At 35.6% G+C, this 14,868-nt stretch overlaps 1 protein-coding gene across 1 annotated transcript in view; it reads right to left on the bottom strand.

Moving 5' to 3' along the window:
* Nucleotides 1-14,404, bottom strand: part of LOC128665812 (uncharacterized) — a 40,829-nt gene extending 26,425 nt beyond the window's left edge. Inside the window, exons 1-2 of the mRNA XM_053720029.1 lie at nt 14,197-14,404; nt 1,082-1,256 (exon numbers count right to left, since the gene is read on the bottom strand). Of these exons, the coding sequence (XP_053576004.1) occupies nt 1,082-1,256; nt 14,197-14,206 (185 nt within the window). The 5' untranslated portion in view covers nt 14,207-14,404. The remainder of the gene's footprint in view (nt 1-1,081; nt 1,257-14,196) is intronic.
* Between the last annotated feature and the right edge of the window lie 464 nt (nt 14,405-14,868).

The following is a 14,868-nucleotide window of genomic DNA, read 5'->3' as shown; positions in this document are numbered from 1 at the left end:
TCTGGCTGGACGTCTCTCTCTCTCTCTCTGGCTGGACGTCTCTCTCTCTCTCTCTCTGGCTGGACGTCTCTCTCTCTCTCTCTCTGGCTGGACGTCTCTCTCTCTCTCTGGCTGGACGTCTCTCTCTCTCTCTCTGGCTGGACGTCTCTCTCTCTCTCTCTGGCTGGACGTCTCTCTCTCTCTCTCTGGCTGGACATCTCTCTCTCTCTCTCTCTGGCTGGACATCTCTCTCTCTCTCTCTCTGGCTGGACATCTCTCTCTCTCTGGCTGGACATCTCTCTCTCTCTGGCTGGACATCTCTCTCTCTCTGGCTGGACATCTCTCTCTCTCTCTCTCTGGCTGGACATCTCTCTCTCTCTCTCTCTGGCTGGACATCTCTCTCTCTCTGGCTGGACATCTCTCTCTCTCTCTGGCTGGACATCTCTCTCTTTCTCTATTTCTCTCTCTGGCTGACTGTCTCTCTCTCTCTGGCCATCTCTCTCTCTCTGGCCGTCTCTCTCTCCCTCTGGCTGGCCGTCTCTCTCTCTCTCTGGCTGGCCGTCTCTCTCTCTCTCTGGCTGGCCGTCTCTCTCTCTCTCTCTCTCTCTCTCTCTGGCTGGCCGTCTCTCTCTCTCTCTCTCTGTCTCTCTGGCAGTCTCTCTCTCTCTCTCCCTCTCTCTCTGGCTGGCTCTCTCTGGCTGTCTCTGGCTAGCTCTCTCTGTCTCTCTGGCTGGCTCTCTCTGGCTGGCTGTCTCTCTTTCTCTCTGGCTGGCTGTCTCTCTGGCTCTCTCTCTCTCTTTCTGGCTGTCTCTCTCTCTCTCTCTTTCTGGTTGTCTGTTTATCTATCTGTCTTTGCTTCTAGATAAGATATGTGGACTAGTATGTTTAAGGCCATATGAAGATTACAAAGGGGTTGGGGCATTTTGACACCTGTGGGGAGCTTGAGCATTTGTCAGATGTATCTCCATATACACCAACCCTATAGGAAACTCTAAAGGAAACAGAGAAATGTCCTGTGGAACAGGTAAAGTAAAAGACTGGAACTTCTACTTTAGAGAAAGAGACTATAAATCTGCTCTAAGCTTTGTCCTTCACCTCTTACCCAATACCAGCTCCCAGCTCCAGCACAGACAGACCATCTATGGAGGGCAGAAGAGAAATAATTTCTGGCTTCTCCTCTTGGGATATGAGCTCCGCACTAGAGTCCAGCATCATCTCTTCCACTGTGGCATCTCGGGAGTGTTCTTCCCAGAACTGGGCCATGTTGTGACGGGCATCTGAGCAGAGAAAGGGGAAGATTTATAAAGTAAAACATTATGGTACATCAGCCAAATAAAATCACTACAGACAGCCATCTCCCCCCTCCCCATACATCACTACAGACAGCCATCTCCCCCCTCCCCATACAACAAACAGACAGCCATCTCCCCCCTCCCCATACATCACTACAGACAGCCATCTCCCCCCTCCCCATACATCACTACAGACAGCCATCTCCCCCCTCCCCATACATCATTACAGACAGACATCTCCCCCCTCCCCATACATCATTACAGACAGACATCTCCCCCCTCCCCATACATCACTACATACTGTATACACAGCAACTTTAACATGTTAATATTCAGTAGTGTTTAAAATATATTATGTAAGATCACAACTTGAAGGTTCAATTCTAAATAATACACTACAGCTCTTGCCATTAAGGCCTTACAGTCATTTAAAGACTTTCAGTTCTCATTATAGCTGTAGAATCACAGGTGAGCTAATTTCATGATAATCCATATAAAAATAATGTTTATTTTATTAGCATGTTTCCTTAATTGACTCAGTGTTACTGTTGACAGATAAGACCAGGTTTACAGGAAATATTTAACAAACTATTTGCAAATACATAAGTTGTATCACAATATGGTCTCATATCTTCTGAAAGATTTTGAATACAATATATAAATAAAAAGATGTGAGTCAAAATGTATTAACATTTCGGGGACTACAATATTCCCTTCATCCGAACAAATAAGTGCTAAACATCACTCTTAAATAGTGTGCAAACACAAATATACCCATCCCTCTTCTAGCGCCACACATCTTGAGTGGAACGCAAGTCATGCATTCCAAAGAAACTGGAAGCAATGTAATGTCCGGTCCAGTTTAGAAATAATCATAAACTGCTGAAACATTTCATCCAAAAGTCAACTTAGTCAGCTAATAACAATTAGCAACAACACAGCACACAAATATCATGTCAATAGATATCTCAAATGTGCAATACAAGTGTTATTAGTGAATGGAGAGATAGCGTGAGGATATACCGTTGCCATAGAAACAGCACAAGCCTTACTATTCAAGTCTTGTATGCTATATTTGCTTTTTGGTATTCACTCATTTCTAGATAATAGTTTGTATCAAACAATACAACTTGCTATACTAATGCATATTCTATATCATGCACACATGCATTAGTGAATGGCAACAAATTGCCGTGAGAACACTACAGACATATTGTGGCCATGGAAACATAACACACAATCATGTAAATGTCACTCAATATGCAGTAAATTATACCTATTTATATTACTGCACAATATATACTTTATGTATAAGGACAATCGTGTAGTGACATCATGATAGTATGACTGTACATGGCAACATTATATACAATATTTACAAGACAGGACCATCAACAATAGATACTCTGGGGCATATTAATCAAAGTGCAAGCGTACATGATACGATGTAGCGTACGTCCTCTGAACATCGATAAATGCCAACAGCATACGCTGTCGGCATTTATCATTGCACCAGCAGTTCACCAGAACTGCTTGTGCAATACTGCCCCCTGCAGATTCTCGGCCAATCGGCCGCTAGCAGGGGTGTCAATCAACCCAATCGTATTCGATCGTGTTGATTTCTGTCCGCTGCCTCAGAGCAGGCGGACAAGTTATGGAGCATCGGTCTTTAGACCGAAGGCTCGCCGGAAACATGGGGCATCAAGCTCCATACGGAGCATGATAATTCGACCCCACAGTATCAGTATAACGACTGGAAATCAAACAGTAGCGAATAATGACACCTTTATAGAAATTATTTTAGGGAACAAGCAGCACTGTCTTAGTACATCGATATTAATGAGTGACAGCTTATTATATGTGAACCAGCACCTATGTGGTGGATACAGGATCAAAATCAGTCCCTGATCCCCCACACGTATATAGGAGATGGTGTAATACCCAATGGCCTCACGCAGACCGATATGCCCCTAACACACAGAACCAGCACCCCCTGTATGTATCTGATGTTATCACTCATTCAAGCCTCCAGGATAGATTGTACCCAGTCTATACATCCATAGTGCTTCCTGTGTCAAGAGGATTTTATTAATATCCCCATGTCGATCCAATTTTGGTACATGATCTATTAGTATGGATCTAATTAAGGAAACTGATGGGATTTCTCTGCACAGTGGCTTGCCACCGGTTGGTCCGAGTAACCTTTATCCAGAGCTTGTCTGATAGCAAGTCTGTGATTTGCCATACGCTCTCTTAAGGTGCCCCTCGTTTTGCCAACATAATATTGGGCACACGGACAATAAATTTCTGCACCGGGGATGCAAACCACGAGTGGTTGATTAAGTGATGGAAGAAGTTTAAGATTTGAGACAAGTGGACTTAATCCATCGGAACAGAGACAGAAAAATTAATGATAAACCTATCATGGTTACCACATTTGCACCAAATACTACCAACACGGGAACCATATTGAGGAAACACTGACATCGGACCCTAAATTACCATTTGTTCATGAGACCAGACCTATGGTGGGATACTGGCGAGGTACCAACCTCAGATCTACTGGTAAAAATGGATCCTAAACTACGTTACCAGCCACACCAGAGAGTTAATGTGAAGGGGTGCTATAAGTGTTTAGGGTGTGTGACATGCAACAGTCTCATTGCTACAAAGCCTTTTCACCACCCACACAAGAATAAGATTTACAATATTAAATTTCTGTTGTCCTGCAATACCCCTCATGTCATTTGCCTCCTCTTTTGTCAGTGTGCCCAATACTATGTTGGCAAAACTAGGGGCACCTTGAGAGAGCGTATGGTAAATCACAGACTTGCTATTAGACAAGCTCTGGATAAAGGTTACTCGGACCAACCGGTGGCAAGCCACTGTGCAGAGAAATCCCATCAGTTTCCTCAATTAGATCCATACTAATAGATAATGTACCAAAATTGCATTGAGGTGGGATAGGGATAAAATTCGCTTGACACGGGAAGCACAATGGATGTATAGACTGGGTATGATCTATCCTGGAGTCTTAAATTTGACAGCGGACTTTAAGGCAATTATCTGAGTGATAACATCAGATACATACCGGGGGTGTTGGTTCTGTGTGTTACCGTGCTTAGGGGCATATAGGTCTGAGTGAGGCCATTGGGTATTACACAATCGCCTGATTAGCCACCTATATACGTGTGGGGGATCAGGGATCGATTTTGATCTTGTATCCACCACATAGGCACTGGTTCACATATAATAAGCTGTCACTCATTAATATTGATGTACTCAGACAGTGGCGCTTGTCCCCTAAAATTATGATTTCTATAAAGGTGTCATTATTCTCTACTGTTTGATTTCCAGTCGTTATACTGATACTGTGTGTGTCTATTGTTGATGGTCCTGTCTTGTAAATATTGTATATAATGTAGCCATGCGAGTACGTACATTCATAGTAACAACTATCATGATGTCACTACACGATTGTCCTTATACATAAAGTATATATTGTGCAGTAATATAAATAAGTATAATTTACCTGATTGTGTTTAGCTGACTAGGTTGACTCACGGATAAGATGTTTCAGCAGTTTATAATGATTATTTCTAAACTGGACCGGACATTATGTCACTTCCAGTTTCTTTGGAACGCATGGCTTGCGTTCCACTCACAATGTATGGCACCACAAGAGGGATGGGTATATTTATGTTTGTACACTATTTAAGAGTGATGTTTTGCACTTATTGTTTATTCTGATGAAGGGGATATTGTAGTCCCTGAAACGTCAATAAATTTTGACTTTATTTATGTCAAAAATTCCTGTGAGTGCATTCGTTTTGTATACATACACACACCCTTACCAGACACTTTATTAGGTACACCTTAATAGTACCAGGTTGGTACTATCAAGAACTGCCTTAATTCTTCATGGCATAGATTCAACAAGGTGTTGGAAACATTCCTGAGAGCTTTTGGGCCATATTGACATGATAGCATCAGGCAGTTGCTGCAGTTTTGTCGGCTGCACAGCCATGATGCGAATCTCCCGTTCCACCACATCCCAAAGGTGTTATATTGGATTGAGATCTGGTGACTGTGGAGGCCACTGGAGTACAGTGAACCCATTGTCATGTTTAAGAAACCAGTTTGAGATGATTTGAGCTTTGTAACATGGTGCATTAACCTGCTGGAAGTAGCCATCAGAAGGTGAGTAAACTGTAGTCATAAAGGGATGGACATGGTCAGCAACAATACTCAGGTAGGCCGTGGCATTTAAATGATGCTCAGTTGGTACTAAGGGGCCCAAAGTGTGCCAAGAAAATGGCCCCCACATCATTACACCAACAGCCTCAATCGTTGATACAAGGCAGGATGGATCCATGCTTTTATGTTATTTACGACAAATTCTGACCCTACCATCTGAATGTTGCAGCTGAAATTGAGACTTATCAGACCAAGCAACATTTTTCCAATCTTCTATAATTTTGGTGAGCCTGTGCAAATTGTAGCCTCAGTTTCCTGCTCTTAGCTGACCGGAGTTGCACCCAGTGTGGTCTTCTGCTGCTGTAGCCCATCTGCTTTTAGCTTAGACGTGTTGTGCGTTCAGATATGAAATTCTGCATACCTTGGTTGTAACGAGTGACTATTGCCTTTCTATCATCTCATACCAGTCTGCCCATTCTCCTCTGACCTCAACAAGGCATTTTCGTCCACACAACTGCTGATCACTGGATATTTTCTCTTTTTTTCAGACCATTCTCTGTAAACCCTAGAGATGGTTGTGCGTGAAAATCCCAGTAGATCAGCAGTTTTTGAAATACTCAGACCAGCCCGTCTGGCACCAACAACCATGCCACGTTCAAAGTCACTTAAATCCCCTTTCTTCCCCATTCTGATGCTCGTTTTGAACTTCAGCAAGTCATCTTCACCACGTCTAGATGCCTAAATACATTGAGTTGCTGCCATGTGATTGGCTGATTAGCAATTTGTGTTACCAAGCAATTAGACAGGTGTACCTAATAAAGTGGCCAGTGAGTGTATATATAAAATTGTACAAATAAGCAGTATAATATTGCAAAAAGAAAAATAGTTTATTGCTAAATAAATGCAATTAAAATGTATAAATAATATGAATCCCATGTTGCAGTTACAATAGTTTAATCATGTTTGCATATAAATAAATATTATACAATACCAGACAGTCTGACAGCATTTTTGTTCAGATAATATTTTTTGCCCCCTTACAAGTTCAGGGAAGGGGTATTTATACCCTTTTAAACAATCCTTTGGCATTACATCATGAGTAATTGGCAAATCCTATAACCTTGAGCTAAAAAACAACAAGTACAATATTGCGCCATTGGAGTGGTCATAAGACAAACAGTTTTATAACATGGGGGAAAATACAAGTACATTTCACAATAGAATATCATTTTACTTCATTTCTCATTTATTTTATTTAATACTATTATATTTATTAATGTATATCCCAATAAAACACTACATTGAAATATAAATATTCATTAAGAAATTCAGTAAAGCATTTTCTCTTTCATTTGGAATAACTACCTTTATTAATAAACTCCTTAATAGCTAAACTATATAGGATTATAAACATGAATAAATTATGTGCCTGTAACACATCACTACCAACAGACATCTCCCCCCCCTCAATACATCACTACCTATAGACATCTCTCCCCCCAATACATCACTACCTATAGACATCTCTCCCCCCCATACATCACTACCTACAGACATCTCTCCCCCCCAATACATCACTACCTACAGACATCTCCCCCCCCCCATACATCACTACCTACAGACATCTCTCCCCCCAATACATCACTACCTACAGACATCTCTCCCCCCAATACATCACTACCTACAGACATCTCTCCCCCCAAATACATCACTACCTACAGACATATCTCCCCCCCCTAATACATCACTAACTACAGACATCTCTTCCCCCCCATACATCACTACCTACAGACAGACATCCCCCCATACATCACTACAGACAGACATCCCCCCCATACATCACTACAGACAGACATCCCCCATACATCACTACAGACAGACATCCCCCATACATCACTACAGACAGACATCCCCCCCATACATCACTACAGACAGACATCCCCCCATACATCACTACAGACAGACATCCCCCCATACATCACTACAGACAGACATCCCCCCCATACATCACTACAGACATCCCCCCCATACATCACTACAGACAGACATCCCCCCCATACATCACTACAGACAGACACCTCCCCCCATACATCACTACAGACATCCCCCCATACATCACTACAGACAGACATCCCCCCATACATCACTACAGACAGACATCACCCCCATACATCACTACAGACAGACATCACCCCCATACATCACTACAGACATCCCCCATACATCACTACAGACAGACATCCCCCCATACATCACTACAGACAGACATCCCCCCCATACATCAATACAGACATCTTCCATACATCACTACAGACAGACATCCCCCCCATACATCACTACAGACAGACATCCCCCCCATACATCACTAAAGACATCCCCCCATACATCACTAAAGACATCCCCCCATACATCACTACAGACAGACATCCCCCCATACATCACTACAGACAGACATCCCCCCATACATCACTACAGACAGACATCCCCCCATACATCACTACAGACATCCCCCTCTTTAGAATAACCACATCATGTACCCACTACTCCTGTAGGATTTCTGTTAATTTAATGCAAACCTGTTTCCTATATAAACAAACTATTCTCATAAACCATGAGTCTCTTGGCTACAATAGAAGGTGCAGCCCATGGGGCAGTAGAGGTTAAGTTGTTAAAGCAAACTGCTGGTCAGACAACGTGTGTATTTGGTTAGACACGGTAGCTGGGCTACAAACTATACTGCTTGTTTGTCTTTTTATGGGTCTAGCAGGCAATCAGATGCAGATTCACTTTCAAGAGAGTGTCAGCCTACTAATAATGCACCAGAGCACAGAACAAAATTCCAGCTGGTTCATTCTGAAGTGAAATAGACTGCCACCCCTCGCAAAATGTACTGCCATGCCCCTACTACGTGACAAATCAAGGGTTTTAATAGGCTCCTAAACCTACCCCCCCCTCTACCACAGCTCTATGCGTCTAATGACTATCAGTATTCAATTAATAAAGTGCATTAACTCCACCAGAGACTTGTGTATCATTATCTAAACTAATTATGCACATTGGATACCTGAGTATTGCACACCATGCATATTACTGGGGGGCACCATGTAGACCAGTGTTATATACTGTACACAGCTGATGGCAATTACTCAGCCATGACATCTACAGGACAATGACTTTATATTATATCAATACAGTATTTATATTGCTGTAGAGTAACTGATACAATATTATATAACTGTTATGATAATACAGTATTTATATTGCTGTACAGTTACTGATACAATATTATATAACTTATGATAATACAGTATTTATATTGCTGTACAGTTACTGATACAATATTATATAATTGTTATGATAATACAGTATTTATATTGCTGTACAGTTACTGATACAATATTATATAATTGTTATGATAATACAGTATTTATATTGCTGTACAGTTACTGATACAATATTATATAACTTATGATAATACAGTATTTATATTGCTGTACAGTTACTGATACAATATTATATAATTGTTATGATAATACAGTATTTATATTGCTGTACAGTTACTGATACAATATTATATCATTGTTATCATAATACACTATTTCTGTTGCTGTACAGTTACTGATACAATATTATATAACTGTTATGATAATACAGTATTTATATTGCTGTACAGTTACTGATACAATATTATATAACTTATGATAATACAGTATTTATATTGCTGTACAGTTACTGATACAATATTATATAATTGTTATGATAATACAGTATTTATATTGCTGTACAGTTACTGATACAATATTATATAATTGTTATGATAATACAGTATTTCTATTGCTGTACAGTTACTTATACAATATTATATAATTGTTATGATAATACAGTATTTCTATTGCTGTACAGTAGCTGATACAATATTATATAATTGTTATGATAATACAGTATTTCTATTGCTGTACAGTAACTGATACAATATTATATAATTGTTATGATAATACAGTATTTCTATTGCTGTACAGTTACTTATACAATATTATATAATTGTTATGATAATACAGTATTTCTATTGCTGTACAGTAACTGATACAATATTATATAATTGTTATGATAATACAGTATTTATATTGCTGTACAGTAACTGATACAATATTATATAATTGTTATGATAATACAGTATTTCTATTGCTGTACAGTTACTTATACAATATTATATAATAATTATGATAATACAGTATTTCTATTGCTGTACAGTATGATACAATATTATATAATTGTTATGATAATACAGTATTTATATTGCTGTAGAGTAAGTGATACAATATTATATAATTGTTATGATAATACAGTATTTATATTGCTGTACAGTAACTGATACAAAATTATATAACTGTTATGATAATACAGTATTTCTATTGCTGTACAGTTACTGATACAATATTATATAACTTATGATAATACAGTATTTCTGTTGCTGTACAGTTACTGATACAATATTATATAATTGTTATGATAATACACTATTTATATTGCTGTAGTAACTGATACAATATTATATAATTGTTATGATAATACAGTATTTATATTGCTGTACAGTAACTGATACAATATTATATAATTGTTAAGATAATACACTATTTATATTGCTGTACAGTAACTGATACAAAATTATATAACTGTTATGATAATACAGTATTTATATTGCTGTACAGTAACTGATACAAAATTATATAACTGTTATGATAATACAGTATTTCTGTTGCTGTACAGTTACTGATACAATATTATATAATTGTTATGACAATACAGTATTTATATTGCTGTACAGTAACTGATACAATATTATATAACTGTTATGATAATACAGTATTTCTATTGCTGTACAGTTACTGATACAATATTATATAACTTATGATAATACAGTATTTCTGTTGCTGTGCAGTTACTGATACAATATTATATAATTATTATGATAATACACTATTTATATTGCTGTAGTAACTGATACAATATTATATAATTGTTATGATAATACAGTATTTCTATTGCTGTACAGTTACTGATACAATATTATATAATTGTTATGATAATACAGTATTTCTATTGCTGTACAGTTACTGATACAATATTATATAACTTATGATAATACAGTATTTCTGTTGCTGTACAGTTACTGATACAATATTATATAATTGTTATAATAATACAGTATTTATATTGCTGTAGTAACTGATACAATATTATATAATTGTTATGATAATACAGTATTTATATTGCTGTTCAGTAACTTTTACAATATTATATAATTGTTATGATAATACAGTACTGTATTTATATTGCTGTACAGTAACTTTTACAATATTATATAATTGTTATGATAATACAGTACTGTATTTATATTGCTGTACAGTTACCAATACAATATTATATAACTCATGATAATACAGTATTTATATTGCTGTACAGTAACTGATACAATATTATATAATTGTTATGATAATACAGTATTTATATTGCTGTACAGTTACTGATACAATATTATATAATTGTTATGATAATACAGTATTTATATTGCTGTACAGTTACTGATACAATATTATATAATTGTTATTATAATACAGTATTTATATTGCTGTACAGTAACTGATACAATATTATATAACTGTTATAATAATACAGTATTTCTATTGCTGTACAGTTACTGATACAATATTATATAATTGTTATGATAATACAGTATTTATATTGCTGTACATTTACTATCATAACAATTATATAATATTGTATCAGTAACTGTACAGCAATATAAATACTGTATTATCATAACAATTATATAATATTGTATCAGTAACTGTACAGCAATATAAATACTCTATTATCATAACAGTTATATAATATTGTAAAAGTTACCGTACAGCAATATAAATACTGTATTATCATAACAATTATATAATATTGTATCAGTTACTGTACAGCAATATAAATACTGTATTATCATAACAGTTGTATAATATTGTATCAGTAACTGTACAGCAATATAAATACTGTATTATCATGAGTTATATAATATTGTATTAGTAACTGTACAGCAATATAAATACTGTATTATCATAACAATTATATATTGTAAAAGTTACTGTACAGCAATAGAAATACTGTATTATCATAACAATTATATAATATTGTATCAGTTACTACAGCAATAGAAATACTGTATTATCATAACAATTATATAATATTGTATCAGTAACTTTACAGCAATAGAAATACTGTATTATCATAATTATATAATATTGTATCAGTAACTGTACAGCAATATAAATACTGTATTATCATAACAATTATATAATATTGTATCACTTACTCTACAGCAATATAAATACTGTATTATCATAACAGTTATATAATATTGTAAAAGTTACTGTACAGCAATAGAAATACTGTATTATCATAACAGTTATATAATATTGTATCAGTTACTGTACAGCAATATAAACACTGTATTATCATAACAGTTATATATTTTATCAGTTACTGTACAGCAATATAAATACTGTATTATCATAACAGTTATATATTTTATCAGTTACTGTACAGCAATATAAATACTGTATTATCATAACAATTATATAATATTGTATCAGTTACTGTACAGCAATATAAATACTGTATTATCATAACAATTATATAATATTGTATCAGTTACTGTACAGCAATATAAATACTGTATTATCATAACAATTATATAATATTGTATCAGTAACTGTACAGCAACATAACTACCGTATTAACATAACAATTATATAATATTGTATCAGTAACTGTACAGCAATATAAATACTGTATTATCATAACAATTATATAATATTGTATCAGTAACTGTACAGCAATATAAATACTGTATTATCATAACAATTATATAATATTGTATCAGTTACTGTACAGCAATGTAAATACTGTTTTATCATAACAATTATATAATATTGTATCAGTTACTGTACAGCAATATAACTACTGTATTAACATAACAGTTATATAATATTGTATCAGTTACTGTACAGCAATAGAAATACTGTATTATCATAACAATTATATAATATTGTATCAGTAACTGTACAGCAATATAAATACTGTATTATAACAATTATATAATATTGTATCAGTAACTGTACAGCAATATAAATACTGTATTATAACAATTATATAATATTGTATCAGTAACTGTACAGCAATATAAATACTGTATTATAACAATTATATAATATTGTATCAGTTACTGTACAGCAATATAAATACTGTATTATAACAATTATATAATATTGTATCAGTAACTGTACAGCAATATAAATACTGTATTATCATAACAATTATATAATATTGTATCAGTAACTGTACAGCAATAGAAATACTGTATTATCATAAGTTATATAATATTGTATCACTTACTCTACAGCAGAACTGTTATGCAGAGTTAGGTAATATTATAATGACATGACATAATATTGTGATAACATAACACCTGTATATTATAACAGTGTCACACTATAGTATAGCTACATATTGACATTATAATATAACACAGTATCACATAGTATAGTGAAAATAACATAATTATATTTTGTGATAACACTGTATATTATAACACTATAATATAGTGATATAATTGCATATTATAACAGTATCACACTACAGTATCATGACAATGATATAACATTCTGATAAACACATAAATACATATGTACACACATTTTATATATATATATATATATATATATATACATACAGTAAAAGCATTTTTATGCAATATTCATTTTTAATAGTGTTATACTGTATATTTACTGTGAATATTTCACATTCCAATGTTCTGCACATAGGGGATTATATGTTCTAAGTATATATATATATTGACAATGACATTATATTGTGATAACACCTGTATATTATAACACAGTATCACATTGTAGTATAGTGATATAATGACATATAACACAGTACCACACTATAGTATAATGACAATGATATGACATATTGTAATAACACCTGTATATTACAAAAGTGTCAAATTATAGTGACATATTGTGATAACACCTGTTTATTATAACACAGTATCAAATTATAGTATAGTCAGTGACATAATGACATAACACAGTATCACACTATAGTATAGTGACAGTGACATAATGACATTATATTGTGATAATACCTGTATATTATAACACAGTATCACACTATTATTGTGATATAATGACATAACAGTATCACACTATATTATAGTGACAGTGACATAATGACATATAAAACAGTATCATACTACAGTATTGTTACAATGACATTATATTGTGATAACACCTGTATATTATAACACAGTATCACACTATTATTGTGATATAATGACATATAACAGTATCACACTATAGTATAGTGACAGTGACATAATGACATATAAAACAGTATCATACTACAGTATTGTTACAATGACATTATATTGTGATAACACCTGTATATTATAACACAGTATCACACTATTATTGTGATATAATGACATATAATATAACACAGTATCACACTATAGTATAGTGACAGTGGCATAATGCCCTTATAATATAACAGTGTCACACTAGTATAGTGACAATGACATTTTACTGTGATCACTTTGTACCCTACATATATTACACGTTCTCAGGTGCAAGAGCATTGATGACGTCACACGGGTAATGACGTCACCACTCACCCTCTGCCATGGCGTCTCCTGCAGTATGTGACGTCGGTAGTTCAGTGATCACTATATACAAGGGGAGGTAGGTACGAGGCAAGATACGCAGGTATCACAGTGTGAATGGCCACTCTGGTGCGGCTGAAACTCCGGCTGTGCCTGTTGTGCCGCCTACCCCGAGGACTCATCAGATCCGGCAAAATGCCACCAACCACCCCCAGCTGGTACTTATAGCCAAGACTGGCACAGTGACGCCTGGCAGACACGCCCACCGCCTGCTGACACTTCTGACACGCCCACGCACGTACTGAGTGGCCGAGCAACACTCAGCAGGCGGAGGGCAGCCAATTGTAACAGAGGGGGCGGGGATATGTAGATAAGACGATGGGATCACTGAGTTTATTCACACAGGGGCTGCTAATGTTGGCTCCGTGCCAGGAAACAGGGGCCCCACTTAAAGGGGTAATGTCTTTCTCACACGTAACCTAAATACCTCACTGTAACCCTCTCTTATCCTGACATATTCTCAACCTGCATTATGTGATGTAACTGTAACACTTTACTTCAAATATGTCCCTGTGACATTATGTGACACTAAATGTAACTGTAACACTTTACTTCATAATGTCCCTGTAACCTTATGTGACACTAAATGTAACTGTCACACTTTACTTCATAATGTGCCTGTAA

The sequence above is a fragment of the Bombina bombina genome, chromosome 7, assembly GCF_027579735.1.
Source record: "Bombina bombina isolate aBomBom1 chromosome 7, aBomBom1.pri, whole genome shotgun sequence".
Classification (NCBI taxonomy): domain Eukaryota; kingdom Metazoa; phylum Chordata; class Amphibia; order Anura; family Bombinatoridae; genus Bombina; species Bombina bombina.
This window is presented reverse-complemented; position numbering and strand designations above follow the sequence as displayed.